This window comes from Microtus oregoni, unplaced genomic scaffold (genome assembly GCF_018167655.1).
Source record: "Microtus oregoni isolate MIOR12 unplaced genomic scaffold, Mior012 000001F_ref0000356, whole genome shotgun sequence".
Taxonomy (NCBI): Eukaryota; Metazoa; Chordata; class Mammalia; order Rodentia; family Cricetidae; genus Microtus; species Microtus oregoni.
Genome location: NW_024543060.1, coordinates 75,473,398 through 75,497,430, shown reverse-complemented (window position 1 = coordinate 75,497,430; position 24,033 = coordinate 75,473,398). Strand labels below are relative to the sequence as shown.

General features: G+C 38.8%; 1 protein-coding gene across 1 annotated transcript in view; it reads right to left on the bottom strand.

Moving 5' to 3' along the window:
- Positions 1–23,739, bottom strand: part of Acss3 (acyl-CoA synthetase short chain family member 3) — a 154,552-nt gene extending 130,813 nt beyond the window's left edge. The window contains exon 1 of the mRNA XM_041668440.1: positions 23,361–23,739. Coding sequence (XP_041524374.1) covers positions 23,361–23,656 — 296 coding nt within the window. The 5' untranslated portion in view covers positions 23,657–23,739. The remainder of the gene's footprint in view (positions 1–23,360) is intronic.
- Positions 23,740–24,033: the final 294 nt, after the last annotated feature.

Sequence of the window (24,033 nt, the reverse complement as noted above, 5' to 3'; positions counted from 1 at the left end):
CAGTATTTATTAATATGGAAAAGATGCAATTTGTACATGATAGCCAATATATGTTACATGCCACCTATGCATTATATTATTTATTGTATATATATGTACACATACTGCATAGCCTTACATACATGTGGAAACCATTATTTTACGTGTCAATAACTGTTTTCCAAGCATCACTTTTTAAATAATCCTTAAGTACTCTTTCTTGGTCCCCTTCTCTTCCCATGCATCAGTCTTTTTACTTACATAAATTTTCTAACCCAACTACTGGAATGTTCTCTCAGTAGGGATTTTGGAATTGATCTCTGTTTTACACTGATTCAGCTTTTCAGTTCTGTTGAGGAAAGGAAGAAGGCTTCCATATCCTTATGATACATAATTACTGACCCCAAATTCCTTGCAGAGAAAGTTGACAGAAATCTGAATGTGCGTCGTAGTAAAACTGAAGAGTCAAAAAAAAAGTATAGAACTGACACTAAATTAATATTGATTAGAAAGTTTAGTTTGGTGTTGCCGGGTTTACTTCAAATGTCCAGTGTCCTGGGTTTTTCTGTAGCAAGAAGGGATATGTGAGATTGCTAACAACAGTGGTATAATTAGTAATGCTGGCAGCACTAGTTCAGGTCAGAGGTAGCTTTTTGATATCTGATTTAAATGGGAGAAAAACATTGTTAAATCCAAAATTCGTGACATATGTAACAGAAACAGTATCTCATACTGCAGAACAATTCCACGTGGAAATGTATGGGTTATTTCTTTAAAACAGAAAAAGATCTAAAATGCTACAAAAAAGAACTGCATCTCAATAACCCTCTCAAAACAACTCCAAAATCAGACAGATGGATATTGGATAAATATTTAAGGATAATTGACTCCTTCTCCAATGTGCGCACACACGCACGCACACACACACACACACACACACACACACGTGAACACACACACATCATATCATATCACATAAATGTTTTCTGGCATGGAGCAGGGCTTTATTTATGAAATACAGGAATTTCTGAATTCGAAAAGCTATAAAATAACTTAACATATATAAATAAAATATAACAGTAATACAAGCAAGATGGCCATCTAAAATCTTCTCTCAAACAATCACAGGAACAGAGTATAGTCATTAAGTCCAAACTTCACTAAGATCCTGAAATATATTGAAGTGTGCATTTTGACACGCATATGAATATATGCATAGATGTCCATAGATAATTAAAATATTAGAGAAATAGATAAATTAGACAGACAGGTAGATGATAGATCGACAGACAGATGATAGATCCATAAATAAAATATACATACATACACACATAAATAAAGACTGGGTTTGAGGAAAACATTTTCAAAATAAATTGCATGAGAAAAGATATATTTGTAATTTCACTAAGATTTACAGCATCTGTATACATTAATTAATTAAAAATTAGAACCTCCACTGGGCAGTGGTGGCACGTGCCTTTAATCCCAGAACTCAGGAGGCGGAGGCAGGTGAATCTCTGAGCGTTCAAAGTCATTCTGGTCTACAAAGTAAGTTCCAGGACAGCCAGAATTGTTTCACAGAGAAAAATTTTCTCAAAAAAAAAAAAACCCACAAAAAACTAAAAAAGAAAAAAAATGGAACGTCTAAACAATATTTCTTGAAAAAATACTAACAATGAGTACAAAATACGATTTTCCTATTTTAGCGTCAATCGGGTAGGTGAACATTAAAATAATGAGATGTCAATGTTGTGCGAGTAAAGAGAGAGCATCTGTGTCATCAACCAGTTTTCCAGTTAGGATAAATGACAGGCATAGAGCTCTCCATAGCCAGAGATAAACTTGAGGATAAATGAACCATGCCTTAGCGATTCTAAACAAGGAAGATCCGGAGGCTGCTTCATTTCTCGCAGTGACGCCTTCTCTAGTCAAAGTACAGAACTCTTAAAGTGTATCCGTTTGCCAAATTGAAAGAAGCTTTCATTTGCAATACTTTATACTTTAAGAGGAAATCATCAAACACGAAAGTGAAATCTCAGGCCAGGCAAGCCTGCGGTCACTGCAGAAACCTGTGTTGCCCTGTGTCTAGAGGGCAAAAGAGAAAGCCCTTGAAATTCTTTCTGTAGTTTTCTTTTTTTAAAATATTTTTTAAAATTTGCATGAGTGTTTTCCGGCATATATGCATGAATGCTATGTGTGTGTCTGGTGCCTGTGGATGCCAGGAAAGGGAATCAGACCCCTGGAACTGAGTTACAGGCAGCTGTGAGGAGCCACGTGGGTGCTGGGAACTGAAACGATGTCCTTGCTAGGGCCTGAAAATTAACAGGATGGGCTGCTTTTCGTGGCGACATCTAGTGAGACAACAGTATAAATAGGGCAAAGAACCGCTTCTGGATGGGAAGTTGGCTCTGAAGCAGAGGCTCTTGTTTGAGACTGGTGTCCTCATGCTGGGACAAGATAGATATATGTGAGCTTCCTCTCCAAAGCCCAAGCACTCTGTTAATAAACAGAAAGCCACCAAAGGACTTTCTGCAGGGAGCAAAAGCTGTTCAGAAATGGATTTGAGGGCCAACTCCTGGAGAGCTGTGTGGACGTAAGACTCGGGAGCTCCATAAGGAAATGAGATCTGGAAGGATCTATTGACCAGCATGGAAAGTCATACTGAGAAATAAAAGCCTGGGTGTGAGGGAGGCAAATCAAAAGGAAATGTAAGTATAAGGAAGGCGACTGTGAAAGACAGAGAGGTTTTATGGCCTGCAAATGACAAGCTGATATGCTTTTTTCGGACCAGAAACAAGGATACAAAGCAACCGTTTAGAAGTAGAGGCGAAACAAGTATTTTATTAATGTTGTTGATGTGATAGGTTCTGACTTCTACCATTTATATGCATACTATGTTATCTCACGTACATAACACCCCTTGAAATAGACAATGGTCTCCCCAATTTACCATTGAGAGGAAGGAGCTCAAAGACATCAAATAAATTTCTAGAACAGGAAATACGTTTTCTGACTTCAAGGCAATGTTATGGTTGTTTATCTGTTTTAAGTCTCTGGGTATTGATTTGGGTAATCGTGGTATCCTGCTAGATCCTTAGCTTCCTACAAGCAGAGACCTGTGATGGCCCATCCAGGGCACGAATTACATGTTCCACACTTATTTTTAAGTAAGCCCTACAAGTGTGAATCGAGTAGTAGTCTGACACATTAACACAAGTAAGAAAAGAGTCCCACAAGGTAAAGTTTGATGTTGAGGGGAAACAATGGCCAGCTCAAAAGACTACAATCACACACAAACAGAGAGCGTTTGAAGCAGATTTGAGAGGGCTCTATTCACACGGTGACATCCCATCCAAATGGCAGACTCTTGGCTTTGGGCAGTATCAACTGGCTGTTCCAGGAAACTCTCCAAATTGGGTAATTGCTTACTTGGAGCAGAGTAATAACTCTATGTTAATTTAACCACTAGGGATATTGTTTGTGGGAAATTGTTTGGAAAGTGCTTCCCTTTGAAAGGCAGATAATTATTTTAACAAAGAAACCAGTGCAAATAGAGTGATATTTTTTATTCCGATCCCTTGCGCATGAGTCTCTCTCCTCAGGCTCCATCACCTAAGTTCTGAGCGTGGACTGGACTGCTTCAGCATGAAAGGAAATCGCGCACATCCGCACCCCAGCCAGATCATATCAGATTAAAGCAGAATGAACTGCCAATGGTGAGCTCTGCATCCAGAAGTAAAAAGAAAAGAAAGAAAGGCTTTCAGGAAATCAATACCTGCTATCTGACCTGAAGCCACTGCCAATGGAGAGAAAAGGCATGAATGGATGATCTTCAAGATTCTCAGGCTGTGAGTCACACCTGACAGTAAATTCAGAGACGAGGGGAGGGCACAAATTTCTCATGTTTTATTTGCATTCTACAGATAAATGCAGGATCAGACTGAGAATTGAAGAGAAAGAAGATTAAGTTCAATGTGAAAAAAAGAAATTATAGTTACTTTGATATTAAGGGTCAGAAGTAAATAAGACCAAATACAATTAAATATTAAATTGCTTGTTTATTAAAATGAATATAAGCTAAATGAACATAGTAGTTTTCTTAAGGGCAAGCAATTTTTTTCCTTTAGTCAGCTTTTCCATGATAGCATGTATGATGTGTGAGGAACAAGGGTCTTCTGCCTACTAACTCAGAAAAAAAGACACAAGGAGCTGACGATGGGCAAACAAGAAGTTATTAGATAACCAGAGCAATAACTCAGGATACCACAGAGGTTCCAAGGTGGGAGTACAAGAAACTGCAGAATAATCTAGAGAAATGGAAAGTGGTCTGAAGGTAAGATTAGTTGATCAATATTGACTAGCATTTGCTGGAGGAAGATGCCATCCTGCATTTAATTCCAGTGCCAGTAAGAATCGTCAAACAATGAGGGAAGAAGAAGGAAAGAGGGAAAGGAAAAAAATGAAAAAAACAATAACAATGGCACCAAAGAGGAGCACAGTGTATTTACAGGTTGTTATAATATTCTACTTAAGACGTGGGAGTGAGAAGGGGCAGATATATAGAGATGGAAATAAATGTTCTACTAAGGAATGTACAGTTTTCCTACCATTGTTTGTTCTCGAAGGTTTTAACTCATGAAAAACTGGGACCCACAGTTGTTATGGTAAGTAGGGACCCTGGAAATTAAGGTCAATTGAGCAGAGAAGTAACAGAGAAAAGTAGAAACAAGAAATTTATTCAATATATCCACACTAGGAAGAGAAAAGAGAGATCTAGAGTATATCTGCCAGAAATCTATCTTTTAGATCATGACATATGGCTGCATTTTGAATACAAAACAGTCTAAGCACTGGACTGAGATCTTGGAGTACAGTTGAAGAGACAGTGGAGGGACTATATGAACAAGCTGGGGTCAGAACCATGACGGGAAAACCCACAGAGACAGCTGACCTGAACTTGTGGGAGTGCACGGACTCAGGAAGAACTGTCAAGGAGTTAGTATGGGACTGACCTAGGCCCTCTGCATCTGAGTGACAGTTTATAGCCTGGTTTTTATGTGGGGCCCCTAGCAGTGGGACCAAGACCTGTCCCTGATGGATGGGCTGACTCTTTGTAAACGATTCCCTATGGTGGGATGTCTTGTTCAGGCTTGATTCAAGGGGGAGGAGCTTATTGTTGCCTCAACTTGATATGTCTTGCTTTGTTGAGTCCCATAGGAGGCCATACCCTATTTGAGTGGAGACAGAGGAGTAGTGGTTGGTGGGGAAAGTGGGTAAAAAGGAAGTAGAAGGAGGAAACTGGAGGAGAGAAAGGGGGAGAAACTATGGTTGGTATGTAAAATAAATTATAAAAATAAGCAAAACAAACAAATGAACAAATAAGTAAAAGATGGTCTCAATCAAGACGGGGTCTTTCTCATGGGCTGATTCATGATCAGGTCAGCTCTAGTCTCTTGTAAAACTGATCTCATACACACTCAAAATTATGTTAACTCCCTTTCAGAGAGTGCACTCCCCCTATAACTGGATCCAGTCTCCAGGTTTGTCCTTCTCCCAGGGTAAGATTCACAAAGAAATTCTAATATGGAAGATACATTGTTTGCACAGTGTGATATTCAAAGAGAGGGCACAGTGTTCCTTTAGATGCCATGGTTCTGGTCAGGATGCTCCTGGAAACAGTGCAATATTCTGATGAAGCTGTCTTCTACACCCAAAGCTCCCAGAGGCAAACCCTATTCATTAACTCATCCTGCTCACTACTTAGAGAAATCCAGAGAGATGCTGAGTGCAAGATGTTATTAAGGAAGAAGAATGTGACCCATCAATTTCAAATGCCTCGGGATGGCTCTTTCCCTTGAGCCTTATACTTTATTCTGTGATTGGTCCAAAAAAAAAAATGGAGAATTAGAAAAGATTCACAAAGAGTTTTGCTGCTACACTGTTTCATTGTCTGCAGTAAAAAGATCCAGGCAAACATGACAGAATGAAGATTTTCCATGCTGTTCATTCAGGATTTCTTGCTTTTGTAATAGCTAAATACTTTATAAAAGATGGTGAGAGCTTATCTTGCATATTAATATCTGACAAATTCATAATGTAAATGTGGGACTTTTACACAATAGAAAACTATTTAGCTGTTAAACAAAATGAAATTTTCAGACTGGAGAGGTGGCTTAATGGTTATGAGCACTGGCTGCTCTTCCAGAGGACCTGGGTTCAATTCCCAGCACCTGCAAGACAGCTCACACTGTCAATAGCTCTAGTTCCAGGGTATCTAACAACCTTACACAGGCACTCATACAGGCAAATAACCAATGTAAATAAAATAAAAATAAATCATTAAAAAAGAAAATGAAATTTTAGGGTAAATGGATAGAGCTAGAAAAAAAAAATCATCTTGAGTGAGGGAACCTATATATTCCCAAGAAGTATTATGTTTTCTCTTATATATGGATGTTAGCTTCTAAGTTTTTGATATGAGTACTACAATCTGAATAACCTTAGAGGTTAGGTGCTTAGTGCGGTATTATGAGTAGGAGACAATTTCTCAAGAAAAGCCAAATAGAATGATGAAATTGAGAAATAAAGGAAAAACTGAAATGGAAAGATGAAATAGGAATGGGGATGGAAGGGAAGGGTAAAGGCCGGAATATGGAGAAGGGCAATAATGGTCATATCAAAAGCCATATGGAAACCTATTACTGTAGAAGCTTTCTGAAATATTTTAAGAATTTAAATAGAGTCGCCAAATATAAGGACAGACAATATCCCAACTACACATTTTTTAAACCACAAAATAAGACCTCCAGTGTCAGGAAGGAATTATAATCTGTTGAAGCATTGGTCAATGGAACCCCTATACATCCCAGGCTATTGACAAAGCCATTGACTGCTCTCAAAAACTTGATGGGAAGACTCTTACTGTGCAAGGCAACACTTTCTTGTCATCAAACACAGAAATCAAGCTTATGCCTAACTAGAAGCTTCACCCCTAAGACTAGCATTCACTGTATCAGAAGGCTCTTTGTACACTACCAGATGGCTAACGATAATCATCAATATCTCTATCTACCAACCCTGCAATTTACTGAATGAGCTAGAACCCATACCTGACACTGCAATAGGGTTCAAGACATTGAGGATAGGTCATGCATAGCCTAAGCAAAATCCTGCTAAAGGAATGTAACAACAAGACTCTTATTGACTTACTGCTATACCCATCAATCAGTAAGAACTCGACTCTCAACTCTCCTCAGAGAAGCTTATGTCTGCAGTAATTGGGGATTAACACAGAGACCTATAATTTGGCAATTTGCAGAGAGTGACTTTGTAGCATTCAGTCCTAAATAGGATATTTTCATCAAACCCTTCCCTTTAGGGTTCAGGATGCTATGCAGAAAAAGAGGCAGAAAGATTATAAGAGCCAGAGGTGATGGATGCAAACAACTAGATAGGCCATGGGCCTAGGAGAAAATCTAATACTATTTTTCTGCTAAAGGAACATAACCAAAAAAAATGACTTTTAATGACATATTGCTATACTCATAGATCAGCATCTTACAAAACCTTTGGAGTAGAAACTTACTCAACTCATGGGATAGAAAAACTAATTAGAGGTAGAAAGTTTAGCTGTCAGATGATAAGAACTATATCGTTCCAATAATTCTGGGATCAACAGAAAGAGAAAGAAGCAAACACTGCAACCACACATAAAAAATATATCTTAAACATATACATGTGAAAAGACGAATGAGTGGAAAAATGGGCGAAACTACATAACATGTAGAAAACCGACTGGGTTCCTCCCAAAATCACACTGGGTTTGAATAATATACTGTAATTACTAATGAAGGAAATTGAGTGGCGCTACAATTATCTTATCTGAACTATTTTTGAAATTTCTTGAGAGTCTATAGCTACTTCAAGATAAAAAGTCACAAGTCAAACAAAAAGACTGAGTAGGATTATAATAAATACACACTATATATAGTATTTTTTATATTAAAGCATCATGGATTTTCCCAACACTTTTTTATTTCTCGTGATTGTCTGCATAGATTTTAAAATAATACTAAAGTTAAACTTGAATAAAAGTCAAGGATATAAATTTAAACCAGGATTACTTCTAAGTGAAGAAATGTCAATAAGAATTAAGTCAAATCTAAGCAATAAAACCTAAGAGATTATGTTTATAAAACCTCCTCTCTTTTAATTAAACCCCATGACATTTCCATTCAGCTGCTACCTCTCACAGAACTGTCCTTCTACACGGATTAAAAACATAACCAAATTACAACGACAACCGGATTAATTACTGTTTGTAAGTTAAATTGCTAAGCAAAATAGATAAATTCTGTATCATGCCGTTTTTACTAGTTTCATCCTCGAAATCATCAGAGAATAACTCTAGGCAGGACTCTGCTACATGTTTGCTAACTGTTCACACACTAGGTTCCTAAAGGAAAGACTTTCCATTAACATGTCAATAACCTGAAGCTTAGATACAGTGCAGCCCACATAATCATCCAAGAAGTCATTATCCAGCTGGTGCTAACCAAGGCCATTATTTCTTCTAGTCTCCATTTTGTTACTTTCCTTTCTCACCTCCTACTTTTTGTTAGTACCTCTACCTAAAAAGGAGAGGCTCCCCAGAAGGATAAGACTAAAACGACTTGATTCTGTTTCTACTGAAGGACTCATTAGTCCAGAAACAGCTACTGCTCAACAGAACGAAATCTGTGTACATTATCCACACTTCAACAGTCAAAGGTAATTTATAGAAGAGCTGTTTATAAAACAAAACGGACTTCATTACCCATAATTTCACAAACTAATGGCTAGATAGCCCCTATAAACCATGATATACTTCTCTTATTAAACGGCTTATCTGTTAAGCTGCCTTATTATAAACAAACCACTTTTCCTAGATATATGAGATTGTTTCTTTAAATTTATACTCTATTTGGACTTTGATCCAGCACCCGGGATACTACCTGACTCATAAAAGGGCTTGATAAATATTTGATGAGTGAGCAGCTTAAGAAAGGAAGAGTACAAACAAAAGAAGAGATGAATTAAGGCATAAGTAAATTACAGAGCCAAGGAAAATAGTGTCATAAATATGTCCATAAATATTACACAAATATAAGCACACGTGTATGTATACACACATGTGTGCACATGACTTTACAAATCATGATATTGTTATTATAAGGCTAAAATAGGATTACCCCAGGTCAAGTCTGACACAAAGTAAACCTGATGCACCTTGGAACCTAACAAACGTGAGTATGCAGACTAGATCTGCTGTCTGTGTGCTGAAATCACTAGCAAGCTAGCTAAAAGGCCTGATTTATTTTTTTAACGTAGTATGGTTTTGAGAAATTAAAGAACTATAGACACATTGCTGTTTTCCTAGCATTTGCTTTGAATCCCATAGACTTTAATGTACACTCACAAACACGCATATGGGCTTACACAAGCCCACACATAAATACATAAGGATATAGAAAATTCCCTTTTATGGTTTAAGAAAGTGCTTCTCAATCTGTGCATGGCAACTCCTCTGGGGATCAACAACCCTTTCACAGGGGTCACCTAAGAACATCAGAAAACTGAGATATTTGCATTACAGTGCACAACAGTAGCAAAATTTCAGTTATAAAGTAGCAATAAAAATAATTTTATGGTTGGAGATCACCACAACATGAGGAACTTATTAAAGGGTTGAAGCATTAGCAAGATTGAAGTCTGCTGGCTTAAGAGATTTTTCTTTGTCTTTTGGTTTTCAAGATAGGGTTGTTTTTTTTTTTTTTGTGTAGCAGCCCTGGCTATCCTAAACGAGGCCTGCTTCAAACTCACAAAGATCCTCCTGCCCCTGTACCCTCAGTATTGGGATTAAAGTTGTGCACCATCATGCCTGACCTAGTTTAGCTGAGCAATGCTATTATTTCCCTAGACTATGGACCTTGGAATAATTGGTTATCTAATAAAAAAAATGTACTATCCCTTATTAAAGTTTTTAACCCTTTTGTGGTTTTTAGAGACAGGGTTTCTCTGCGTAACGATTCTGGCTGTCCTGGAACTAGCTCTTATAGACCAGGCTGGCCTCAAACTCACAGAGATTTGCCTGCCTCTGCCTCCTGAGTGCTGGAATTAAAGGCGTGCACCACCATCACCTAGCAAAGATTTTTTTTAATAATCATTTTATAAACAAAGTAAGATTGAATATGTTTTAATCATTTATTTTCTATATTAGAATGATCTAATAACATAATATCAACTAATCTCTTAGCTGAAACCCTTTTGCTCTATCATACTAGACCAGTGGTTCTCTACCTTTCTAATGCTGGGACACTTTAAAAAAGTGTGTCATGTTGGGGTAACCCCCTAAAATAAAACTATTTTCATTGTTGTTCATAACTGTGATTTTGCTACTGTTTTGAATCATAATGTAAATATCTGACTTGTAGAGTAAGAGGGAGTCGTGAGCTACAGGCAGAGAATCGCTATAGCAAAGCCTTTTTTTTTTTTTTTTACCACATCTGTATGTCATAAATGAGAGGTGGTAGGTATGTTTTGGTCTTGATGAATGTAAATACATGTTGATTGTAAAATACCCTCTCCATTAAAACCCAGCTGGGTAGTGAGCAAAGTGAGCCGATAGAGTCAGAATAAAGATTAAACCCATGAAGAAGACATAACTTTCAGACTTCGATACCTTTCAAGAGGGTATATAAACCATTTGAAAAATCCGGTTGAATGGAAAATGCAAACACTGTCAGCATGAAATTTATACTGGAGCTCAAGTGACCGAGATGATAAAGGAGGTAAATATACACATAAGATATTTTAAGATCATTTCGACTGATGTACCCTGAACATTTTGCAGTGTGGATTTAAAAAAAAAAATAGCATCTATATATAAATGATTAGACCTGAATCTGAATCTGCCACCTATTTCCTGGTATTAATTTGTTAAATTATTTATGTGAGAAGAGCATCAAGAGGCATGAGCTTACACAGCAGATGTCTACTGGCTAAATAAAGATAAATATAATAAGCATTTTTTGCCTAACTAGCTCAAAGGGTAACAAGGTTGTGTGCTTTTTAGGAAATAGCTGCTGGAGATCTCAGGCTAAAATCGTTAGTCACACGAGAAGGAAGTGAAAGGAAGAGAACATGGGAGTCAGCTCTAAGAAAACAAAAGCACAGACCTAGCGAGGAGCTGATCAAAACATGTGCTCCATAATTGCTACTTTTGCTATTGTCTGTTGTTGTAATTATGGGGTGATGAGTGTCATGATTGAGAGGTAACACATCAGCACAGAGGAGTGATTCAGCAGACTCAGCATAAAACAGACAATAATTGCATATGAGTTATCCTTTTCAATTGATTATGGACTCTACTAACCTACTTCTCATGTGGGCTCATCCCTAACACCCTGAAATGGAGCATTTAACCATTTTTAGATTATTCGTTTCCCCAGAACTGCCACAATTTTGATTGAATAACATATGAAATTGATAGAGGCTACAATTTTTTTCTGAGAGGCAGCTACCTAGATAGATAGATAGATAGATAGATAGATAGATAGATAGATGATAGATAGATAGATGATTGATAGAATATTGATAGATGATAGCTACATAGGTACATAGAAAGATACATATATAGATAGAAAGTAGATTGATAGAAAATAGATAATAGATAGATGATAGATAGATAGAATAGACAGACAGACAGATGATAGATAGATAGATAGATAATAGATAGATTGATTGATAGATGATAGATGTAGATAGATAGACAGAGAGATGATAGAGATTCCTGTAGCTAAAAGAACTGAATGTAATGAGATCCATGAGAAATGTCTTTCTGCACTTAACTAAGCATGTCATTTATCAAGATCTGTCTTGCTTAAATCCTTTCTTCTTGTATGTGCATAAAAAAAGCTTGGATCAAGATAAAGAGTTATGGGGGTGGGTGGCAAGAAGGACACATATAAGTGTATTTAAAATTAAACCAAACCAACAACTTTCAGAACTACAAACGTGCTACCGGTCCTAGCATTTTAATGAGATTTTAGAAGAAAGAAAAATTTTCAAATATTCATAAGTAGATGAATTAATTAAGCTATTTATCACCATCTTCTCATAAAAACAACATTAAAGCACACTGCACATGATGAATAATGTGGTCATTATAGATTTTCCTTAAGCCAGAAACTAATGGGGAATTCTTAGGAAGAAGATTAATATTGCTTTCGCCTGCTCAAGAAACAGTAATTGTCAGCTGATTTAAAGTTCCCTCCCTGCCTTTGGGTATGTTTTGCTCAGTACAGTTTTTTTTTATCAGAATGTACATATTATTGTACAACTAATATGATGTTTATCAAGGTTTTTTGAGCTACAAATCCAGATTTTTTATTCTTCCTATACCACTCATTTTTATATACACAAATATATTTTATGTACATAAATAAATTAGTACTATCCCATTTCAGTAGAAAATAGGCACAATAAGAAATAAACCCTAAAATTAATTAAAATTATCACAGAAACAATATAGTATATTTGGAACAAAAACCAGTCTGGATTCAAATCCTAGATTTGTGATTTACTTAATAGCTTATTACATTCAGTCAGACTTCTGGCAATCTTTGTACCTCCTTTTCTACATGCATTTAAGAGAACAAAAGTACTTCTTACATCATATGGTTTTAATAACATTGAACATGTTGAATCACTCTGTATTATGCCCGGCTCGTGGGTGACTCCAAAGGTGGACTGTCGTAATGTGAGTGTAAAATTGTGTTCATTAAGACATTTAATAGTGGCAACAGTCCTATAAATTATTTCTACTCAATCAACAAGAATTAGATAGGTTATATCATAGTAACAATTGCAAAATCCCAGTGGCTTACAAGATATTTGTTTGCTATTCATGCTACCTACTGTAGTTCTGGGTACATTCTCCAATGTAATACATTCTATTCATTTCTGCTAGGTCGCCACATCTATGCAGTCCTACATATGCTTCCGCAGCAAACCTGGCTTGACTGGGCATATGGCTTGAACATGTCACCGTGAAATATTTTGCACTGGAGTGACAAATCTTGCTCCACTTATTACATGGGCCAAAGTTTATCACACAACCACACTTGTCCATAGAACCCAATCTTTTGCCCACATTCAGTGTAGTCTAAGGTAAAGAACACATGAGAAAGAAAGATATCAAACAAGGAGGTGCATCGCATATGCAATTTACCATTTTCCCATTTCATAATTATTTGGGACAAATTAATGTTGAAAGAATTGATCCAGGGTTCTCTATCACAAATTCTAAACCACTTAATGGCCCTCACTTCCAATTTCTGCTATCCACGTAAATTAGGGTATCTGGGAAACCCCCATTGGTATGATGAGCTCACTCTATCTTGCATTGATTGAATGAAGAGTCAGAGCATTTAGTTTAGAATAGTACTTAGCTCTCAACTGAAAATCAAATAAGAAAGAGGACGGGGAGAACATAAAGTGACATTGGACAAAATGTTGACTTAATCCTCAGTGCTCATGCATTCATTAGCACAAAGTTATTTGGCAAATGATCAATGAAACAGATTTTATGTCTCTTCAACAATGAATAGTGTTATCATTCCATCCTAGTAAATTTTTACAAGTTTCTATATTGATCTACATAGAGACTGCAAAGTCCTTTTCTTTCACTTTTGAATATCCTTTTTAGCGTTATCAAGCATATACATGCATATGTATATATGTATGTATATATATATGTGTGTGTATATATATTTAATTCACTGATGAATTGAATTAATTCATCAGTGAATTAAATACACTTATAAGATATATCTTAAAAGATTATACTAGGAAAGTTTTATTGCTCTAACAACCAATTATTAAGAGAAGGTATTTCTATTGTCCAAAACTTACAATTTTAGTTGTTTTGTAGCTGCTTGGTTTATTTATTTATTTAGTACTGTTAATTACTTATTTAACTTAATTATTCCATTAGTAAAGTTTGGTTACTTAATTAAAAGTCATACAATTAAACTCCGTCCCTCTCAAGCTTAGTGTGTGAAAGTCCTGATGTTTTTGATCGGGTTTTTTGTTTCTTTATTGTCTTCAACTGGACTCCACACCCAGAGCTCTTGCACTTAATTTTCCCGTGTATTATAAGAACAGCAACTTCTTTTTATACGCCATCACTTACCTCATTCAGTATCAATACCAGAGAAAGCAAACATAATTAGCACTCTTAGTATAGCAATTGTGCTATACAGTTTAGATAAAGGATTTGAGTCCTACACACACATGTTCTTCTTACCACTCTAATTTCTAGAGTTTATTGTGCTCATATATATTTATTGCCAAGATCCATTAGCCTCCCCCACGTTCTCTTACAATGACTCATCCCAGTGGAAAGCAATGATCTCCTCTATCAAAAGGCTCCGCATTGTTTATGAAAGTGAATTTGTTGTTTAAACCAAACAAGTTACTCCAACCACTACACTTTTCTTTTTTATTTTCTCCAGCGAACAATACAGAGGCAGAACAAAGGAAAATAAGCAGGAGGCACTAAAGCCTGGATTTTCTCCCAACACCTGGGAGTTGATCCGTCACAGTTGATTGAATTTCCATTGTTCATTGATTGTGCCATTTGCCAGGCAATCCATCCTTGCTTATGTAATTGCAGCGCTCCTGGAGTTCGCCCCGTTCTGTCCTGGAGGTTGGGGAGTGTGACAGGCCGAGAAAATTAGATACCACACATTCCGAGCTGCTGACCTTCAGAATACCAAATAAGGCCCATCTTTTAAAATTGGTCTTTCTTGATGAGGTTATTTGGAGGGACATTATTTCTAACAGGTGATTTTTCATGCTGACCATGTGCCTTCGGAACTTATATTTATATCTCTAAAGACAGGTCATTTTCAAATTTGAGTGCACCTGTACTGTTATGGAGGAATCCACTTCATTTAAAGCTTGTCAAAAGGGGGCACATGTCTCATCTTTAGATAAAACTCTCACTTCGAGATATAATTGAAAATGATTTTGACAATAATGGAAAATATTATTTTCTTGAAAAAAAATGTTGAGAGTGGATATCATGTAGACCTAGCACAGTCAAATAAAACCCAAACAACATTTATGTTAATTAAATTTAGTCACTCAGCAATCTGTATATTATTCAGAAAATTGTGCACACGATAAAGACATATTATATAAAAGGGAGATAAATTTGATAAATAGGAGGGACTTTAATATGAGGCTAAATTTAAAACATAAAATAAATGACCGAATTTCCCAAATACACTAATGGCAATCAGAATTGTTTTAACAACCAAAGTTCATTAGCAAGAACAGATCACCTCCTGAAGAAGTATACTCTGCTTTGCTGTGCAATAGACTCTGACTCACAGGAATGTTGCAAGCACAAGAGAACTTGCTTCCCACCCAATGACTTTCACACACAATGCCAAATAACTCCAGAATAATTTATTGCCTCATTAGTACAAACAAAGATATGCCTCTTGAGAGCCACAATATGACCAGCAATTTCAGGAAACTCACACTGAAGTATGACAATCCCATAATCCTCAACTCCCATTTAGGTTCTTTAATTATCCTAAAAAGTGTTAATTATAACAAAAGGTATTCAATTCTCGATGACCTATTGCAAGAAGTTCAGGTCTCTTTACTCTGATTTAATTTAGAATAACTTCTCTGTGTAATGTCTCCTTTAAATGATTCAAGATTTGGCACTGGGCTTGACAGCGGTTGCCTAAGAACTTGTACAGAAAGATTCTGGACTCTAAATTAGGACCACTGAAGTTCCATTAACTGGCTTCATGCTCTCCTAGGAAGACAGGCTTCTTCCCTTCATATGTAAAAAGCACATGGGCATCACTAACCCTGCAGCATTCAGGGAAGCAATAATTAAAAAACAAGAATTGTCTTGCAAGGTTCGTGACTTGGAGAGCAATATAAAAATTCATTTCCTCTTATTTCTATTTCTTAACTTCTGTCAAGATTATCATGGAATGTTTAGCTATGTAGCTCATCAGTATTACAGGGTATAACAACAGCAACAGCAGGAGTAGTAGTAATAAACTTATGAATCCTCTAAGAAGTTCTGTATTCCACGTTGTAGATTTTTCTGTCCTATTTGTTCCAGGAACATGTAGCACCGAAAAGAACAAAAACAAACCACAAAAAGTTCAGCTTGCAAAATCAGTGAGTTCTGAAGCAATGGGTTTCAAAATAAACAAAATTCTCTTCATTCTTGGTTTCTTCACTTCAGCCTTGAAAAACTCATTTCTCTTACAAGAGAAGAGAGGGGAAAGACTACCAAGTGAAGAAACTAATGTTCCTTTGAGACAGGAACTTCTAAGAGTTCTCTCTCTCTCTCTCTCTCTCTCTCTCTCTCTCTCTCTTTCTCTCTCTCTTTCCTGTCACTGTCTAAGAAGTCCACAGAATGTTTATTCCTGCTAGCAGGAATAATGTATTATTCTACCCTCGGCAGCAGTCTCTCCACGGGCATCACCTGATGAAAATTCACAGAGTGTTTCTTGGAGTAATAATTAATTTTAAAATTTAATATCCTTAAAACATCTCTAGAGCATTTGACCACCACTAACTTTCCCACTTTTTAAAGTTTCTTCCCTTCTTTATACATCATTAAATTAAAATGCATGTCTGTTTTTCTAAGACTTTCTTGAACAGGCCTCATCCATTTGCATAGACAGGATTTCTTTCTTGTACTTCTCCACAAAGTTTAACCTTGTGTGCTGTTCTTCTCCTTCCTCTCAATCCTGCTGTCCTCCAACCTCTCCATCCTGCTCTTCTCCTTCCTCTCCACCCTGCTGTCCTCCTACCTCTCCATTCTGACATCCTCCTTCCTCTCCACCCCGCTCTCCTCCTTCCTCTCCACCCTGCTCTCCTCCTTCCTCTCCATCCTGCTCTCTTCCTTCCTCTCCATCCTGCTCTCTTCCTTCCTCTCCACCCTGCTCTCCTCCTTCCTCTCCACCCTGCTCTCCTCCTTCCTCTCCACCCTGCTCTTCTCCTTCCTTTCCATCCTGCTTCCTTCTTCCTCTGTCTATCTCTTGATCTCTCCCTCGCCGCCCTTTCTTCTCTCTACCTCTTTAAATGGTTTGAATATCACCTCTTTGCAATTTATTATCAAATTTAAAATTCTAGATTATTTCATAGTTTCAGGTGATTACCTTTTATTACCAAATCATTTTGATCCTTTACTCAATTTCTCATGCTACCATAACTTGTTCCCATTCCTGGGGTTCTTTTCTCTTTAACCTTACTGAAGTTCCTATTTTCATTCCTCCTGTTTTTTTTTTTTCTCGAGTTCACTAGGTAGACCATTTTGTGTCAAGGTTCCTTTGATTGCTCTAACTCTTATAGTCATCATCCACACAAGAACTACTGAACTATGAAGTCAAACTTGACCTAGAATGATTTTATCCCACTGGCACAGATAATCTCCATTCTAGCAGGCAATGTAAATAAAAATGCTCACCATGATCAAAGTGAATGACCAGAACAGGCAGAGCATGTTGCAATAGTGTTAGGGATGCAACAGTGTTGGGGACAATAGGCAAAAAGGTCAGCCAAATGCTCTCTCTCTCTCTCTCTCTCTCTCTCTCTCTCTCTCTCTCTCTCTGTGTGTGTGTGTGTGTGTCTCCCTCCATCTTTTCCTCCTATTCCTCTCTCTCTTCCCTCCTTTCTCCCCCCTTCTTCCTTTTCCCCTCCTCCTACCCATCCTTCTACCCCTGTTCGTTCTTTGTCTCTTTTTGTCTCTTAGGGGCAGAGTTTGAGGGTGCTTATAGGAAAGGCTCAGACATTGACCTGTTTCCAAATGTTTAACTTCAGATAAAAGAGCAAAATATATTAGTGTTGTAAACTAACTTTAAACACACCACTGGCACCACCATCCACACAACCACTGCCACCTTGAAGGCTTGGCAACTATCAGTGAACATAGTACCAGAGGACAGTAAAAGCCAGATGGTAGGGAGGAGTGTGATGGTGCACTGTCTTGTGAATGGGACATGGCCACACACTCATGAACTCACAGATGCCCTGACTGTGTGTACAGCGTCAGGACAAGACTGAGCCAGTACACAAACAATCCATCATAGGTAAGGAAGGGACTGATCCACCTGGGGGAGCTAATGCCATGAGTACCGTAGGAGGAGGAGAAGTCACTGCTTTCAGTGAGGTAGACACTGGTGTCACTGATGCTCCAGGATATAGCTTCATAACCCACGCCCTGGCTAAATGTAGTAGGTCACAAAGCAAGTGTTATAGAATAAAATTTAAAAATGAACTTATGAAAGTAGAATGGAGAGGCTTGGGAAGAAACAGGGATTCACGGAGGTGAGGAAAGGATAAGAGATGATGGAGAGATGATCATGATCAGGATTTATAACACACATATACAAAATTGCCAAAGGATAAATTAACAAACATGCCCACAAACACATAAAAAACATATCACCTGAGCAAGTCACACTTGTCTATAGACTTCGCTGTGATTAGGACCGAAAACTTAGGAAGCTGCAAATGTCTTTGCTGGCTACCTACTCCAGACCTTCCAAAGGCATCATATGGCTATCTTCTCCACTCAGACACTGTCAACTTAAAAAAAAAAAAAAAAAAAAAAAACCCTCTGTCAGCGACTGGCGCACTGATAACTATCCTCTGAGGACCTCGGGACTTTCTTCTCTCTGTGGATTTTGCTAGCAGCACGAAAGTGTCTTACTGCAAATCAGAATTCTCCTAGATTTAGAGGCCCAGGGCTATCATTCCCCTTAAGCCCTTCTTGGCACATACTAGCGCCCCTGCACTCTGAATGTTATCATACCCAGCGCTTGCCAGTACAGTTTTGTAATGACATACTTCATGCCTTATCTGGAATACTTTCACCATCTCTCCATCATTGCCTACAGGGTGTAGATATAATGAGTGTGAGATTGATAGTCTATAATTCTTCGGGGCCTGCTCAAGGCATGGCAGGACTCAACAGTTGTGAATTGAGCAAGAAATAGATCTTGTACCTTTTCAATCCTCACTATTTCCACTACAGGAATGTTAATCTAGATTAAGTACTTTTCTAGTAATACAGATTTAGCCTTTTCATTTTCAGTTTATAATAAAACATAATGGATTTTGTTTCAAATTCCAAGAATCTTTATAATTATTTTCTGAGTTTAGAACATGCTGAGATGTATCTGTGGAGACCAGAGGACGACGTTGCAGGGTCCCACCAAATGGGTCCTGGAGATTGAACTCGGATTGTCACATTTGGTGACAGGTGCTCTTACCTACTGAGCCACCATCATCAGCTCCCAGATACTGAGAATCTTCATACTGATTGTTGTTTATATAAGACTGTATGTCGCGGGTGCTTCTATAGAAAGGAATTGATTGACGGCCCAGGAAGTAGAGTACAATTCAAAATGAGAAAAGTGAGTTTCCTAATTCTTCAGAGAGAGAGAGACAGTTGAATTTCAATTTCAGGATAAGCAAAAAAAAAAAAAAAAAAAAAAGTCTCTTCATTGGGAAAAAAAAACATAATAACCAAGAATATCCACTGCTGTGTTCCAAGATTAAAGAAATGACTGACCTTCTACTTGTTCCAGTTGTCACTGCAATTCTCCCATGAGTATTTCAAATAGAGATTTTACTCCCCAGAAAGTGGGGAGTCAATAAGAAGTGATGACCAAACCCTGAGGAGAGTTGGTGCTTTGCAAGCTTAAAGCGAGAATGTAATATCGGCCTTTTCTGTTCAGAGACCTCAGAGTACCAGGCTAGAGAAGTGATCTGGCCACTCCCTTAGGTTGCAAAGTCTACATGCGATCCTTAAGACCTCAGTCCCACGTTTATAGTCCTGTGCATGTAAGATATTGGAGACATTATGCCATCTTAGAAACCAGTCTGAAATGCCACATGTGTTGGGGCTTTGATAAGCCTGCAGATTTTTGGGAAAGCCTGCATATTAGAATAATGAAAAGATGGCCTTGCAGTGAAAGAGAATGCACCTGCTTTGTAGGAAGTCAACAAGAACCAGAGAGCGTTCTGCCCATCTCGCCAACTCCCACTGGGGAAATGCAGATTCCTGTAGCAACCCCTCTCGGTCCTGCTGAAGAACTTAGCTGAAAGTGCCTCACATCAATTCATTTGCCATTCCAAGACATCAATAGAACTCTTCTCGCCCAAGAAGGCTGCCATTTGACTATCATCTTTAAAGGTCTATACTGGCTGTGCCCTAGAGCACAGAGATATATAGGAGGGCATAGAAATTCACCTTTCCTTGTGATTGGCATTCTTGGAAATCACTAGTCCAACAGGATTGTGTGCTACAACAATATGGGATAGTGATAGTAACTCAAGCACAAACCATCTATTGAATGAAATGAATTTTGGCATCCCACCACTGTCTTTACCTTGAGTCTGCTCTGATCACCAAATGTCTTCATAAGACTGAATCAGATCTTCGAGCTTACTCGGCATAAAAATTTTATTATTCATATTGATCTTGTAGAATGCCATGAAAAAGGTAAGAAAGCGTGACTCTAAGATTACAGAGATGAATAATTCAGGAGCAGCATTAGCAAATGCTGGTGCCTTCAGTGTATAGAAATTATTTACATACAAGGACCTTTGTCAAGGTTCTCATTAAAAGCAGATGAATCAACGGGCGGGGTCAAGTGCATGATGGGGAAATCCACAGAGACAACTGAACCAAGCTAGTAGGAGCTCACAGACTATGGACGGATAGCTGGGGAACCTTCATTGGACCAAACTAGACCCTCTGAATGTGGGTGAGAGATCATGTACCTTGAGCTGTTGTTGGGGGTGGCGGTTGGCTGGACCTACCCCAGATGCATAAACTGGCTTTTTGGAGCCCATTCCCTATGGTGGGATATGTTTCTCAGCCTTGAAATTGGTGTGGGAGTGGGAGGGCGGTTGGTCCTACCTCAAGTTGGTATATGAACCCTTGTTGACTCCCCAAGAAAGACCTTACCCACTCTGAGGAGTTAATAAGGAGAAGGGGATGTGGGGGAGGGGGCATGAGAAGGGGAGGGAGGTGGAACAGGGGTTGGTAGGTAAAATGAAAAGAAAAGTAAAATTTTTAATAAAAATGAGGAACAACCAGTATATTCTATGCACAACTTTTTTAAAAGTTAGGCTAAAACCTGGAGTTTAAAATAAGAAAAATATTTACTTAAGAGAAGAGCTGACATCTTAAGTGACCTTGGGTCATACGCAAGCACTTTTTCTTTCTTTTCTCTTCTGCCTTCGCTGACCCACATGAGCCCTCAGGAATGTCTCTTCCCTCATTGTTATTGCCCTAGACTTCATTGCTTATCTTCAGTTTTTAGTTACAGTATCCCAGTGGTCTCTTCGTAAAATTATTTAACTGTGTTTCCTGAATTATTGTGTCTGTGTATTTGTGTGGTATGTGTGTCTGTGTGTATGTATATCTGAATGTGAATGTCTGTGTGTATGTGTCTCTCTGTGTGTTTCTGTGTGTGTATGTGCATGTACATTGTGTGCTTCTCTTTGTGTGTGTGTAGTGTGTGTGAGTGTCATAGCATGGGTACAGATATCAGAGGAAGCTTTTGGCAGTCAGATTTCCCCTTCTACCATAAGAGTCCCCAGGACTGAGCCTAAACCATCAGTATAGGAATCAAGAGCCTTTCCCCACTGAGCCATCTCACCAGCCCCCAGTGACTTCTTAACTGAAATCTCTGCATATTGGTTTTGTGGTAAAGGTAGCCACATAAGATTATTAGAGAACAGTATTTACGACAGATATATGAACATTGAGCTTTCATAACAACCTCAGATGATAATCTCTATTGTGATATGAAGGACACTAGAAACGCTTCCTGTTCCCAAAATGATTATAATATGAAAATAAAAAGATAGTGTTTCCTCTAATAACAATTATAGGGCCTAATCCACTAGATCCCTCGGCCTTGGTCTTTTAATAAGCCAACCCTCAAACTAATGATTGATCTTGAGGAGTAAAAAGAAAATGATGCACCAAAGAGGTGTCGTCGCTTGACCAAGAGTCCAGGAACTGAGAGGGGAAGAACTCGAAACCAGGCAGACTGTTCCCGAGAGCAATCACTGTTTTTTACCCATTGCTGCGTACTGGATGTCAGGTCGATCATTAAATGTGGGTCAATCAAATACTACTGGAAAACGAAGTTGAACTGGAGGGGCAAGGTACTCACATCAGAAAGAAACATCATGGAAACACCCCCATAAAACAAAAGCAGGAGGAGAGGAGGCAAGATGAGGATACAGAACAGACTCCTCCACCCAATTTCCTACAGCTTCTCTGCTCTGAGAAGAAAGACATCCTCCAAAAGGCCAAATGTCAGCAGGACCAGGGCATTGCCCTTGTCTGCCAAGTAGTGCTTTTCCAGATTTCCCAGATACTATCCTTTTCTAATGGTTAGCAGATGGCAGCCAACCATATCCTTAAAGGGCCAGATACCTAGAAATTCCCACTTGATTTCCCACAAACTGTGGGCCTTGCTCCTTATAGCCTAACAATGTCTCTTATGGTGTATTGATGTATTGTAATATAAAACAAATAAGGTTTGTGAGTTTTCATAACTGAAACTTCAAGGGGAAGCCTTTCTTCCCATCAAGACTCCTAACAAAACCTTGTCCCTGGGCTATCCTTGCTTGAGTGTCTTAAACAAAACAGGCCTATGCTTCTGACTTACTACCATCTATTTGGCCCACTATTTAAGTCTTTTCGTACCCAAGAGCCTCTTTCACTCACTTCTCCAGCTAACAGGATTACAGTGTCAGCTACTTCCAGCTGTTTTCCTAAACCCTTGGACTTTGATAATTAGATCATGTCAGCTTTAAGAAGGTAACATCCCATCATTCCAAACCCCCGCTCAGTTATGTTTTCCTGAAGACTTTCTTCAGCTCTCTTCCTCCCCGCCAGAGGCAGGTCCCTAATCCCCTAGCCTAGTCCGAGCTCTCTATTTGTTTACACGGTGTCACTTCCAGAATGCGCAGTCCTGCAGCAAGTCTTTGTTTTGGAAAACCTTTGTTTTGGTCTCCCAACATCCCCACTGCGGCCAAGCAGAGCTACCGCAAGTTAATGCCCCTGCAAAATTGGGATTGTTCTAGATAACCAAGTACTTCAAAAGGAGAATGTAGGACAGCTAAAAGAGTGAAACCAACGAACAATTTAAGCCGAAGGCATCATAAATTTTGATTTTCTTTCCTGGTAGAACTCCAGTCAGTCCTGATCCAAGACCTTGGCATCCAAGAAGTTAGGAGATTTTGGAATTGACTAAATAGTCACTCACCAACTAGTGGAAGGCGGATATCTGCTGTCTAGCGTTTTGGTCCAGGGCTTGTACCAACTGATCTGCTCAGCAGCTTTACCCCAGAATCTCTCAGGGTCAGCCACAGAGGCTGCGAAATGGGTCTTGTACTCGCCACCATTGCAGGTGGCCAGGGCCCTGCAGCCCCGGGCCCCAAGACCGGCCACCAAAGCCCTTCGGGCAGCACTGGCTCCTCTTGCTGAAGGGGAACCTGGCAGGGGCGCCCCAAGCGTCCCGGCGCCTGTTACTTTGCGACATTGCAGCCAGGATGGCTTCATTCTTCCTCTCTGTCCACAGCTGCAGGCCCGGGAACTGGCTGTCACTAAGGCTGAGACTCAGCCCCTTAGGGGAGCCTGCTGGAGGCGGGGCTTAAGTCCGAAGTGAACCCCTAGCCCTGAAGTTTGGAAGTCAAACTGAAGTCCGCGATAAAAACCGACCTGGATCCACCAGGAAAGCAACAGGCTGGAGCGGAGACCTGGGGAAAAAGGGGCAGGACGCTACAGAAGTTGAGTTCCGTCACCCCTTAAATTCCAATCTAGTGCGAATTTTCAACCCATGACAGAGGGTCACTTGCCATTTAGCAGAGCGTCTCCGGATTTAGGTGCCCGAGCAGGAGTAGAACAAGGCCAAAGGGCCAAATGGCTTATTTTAAACA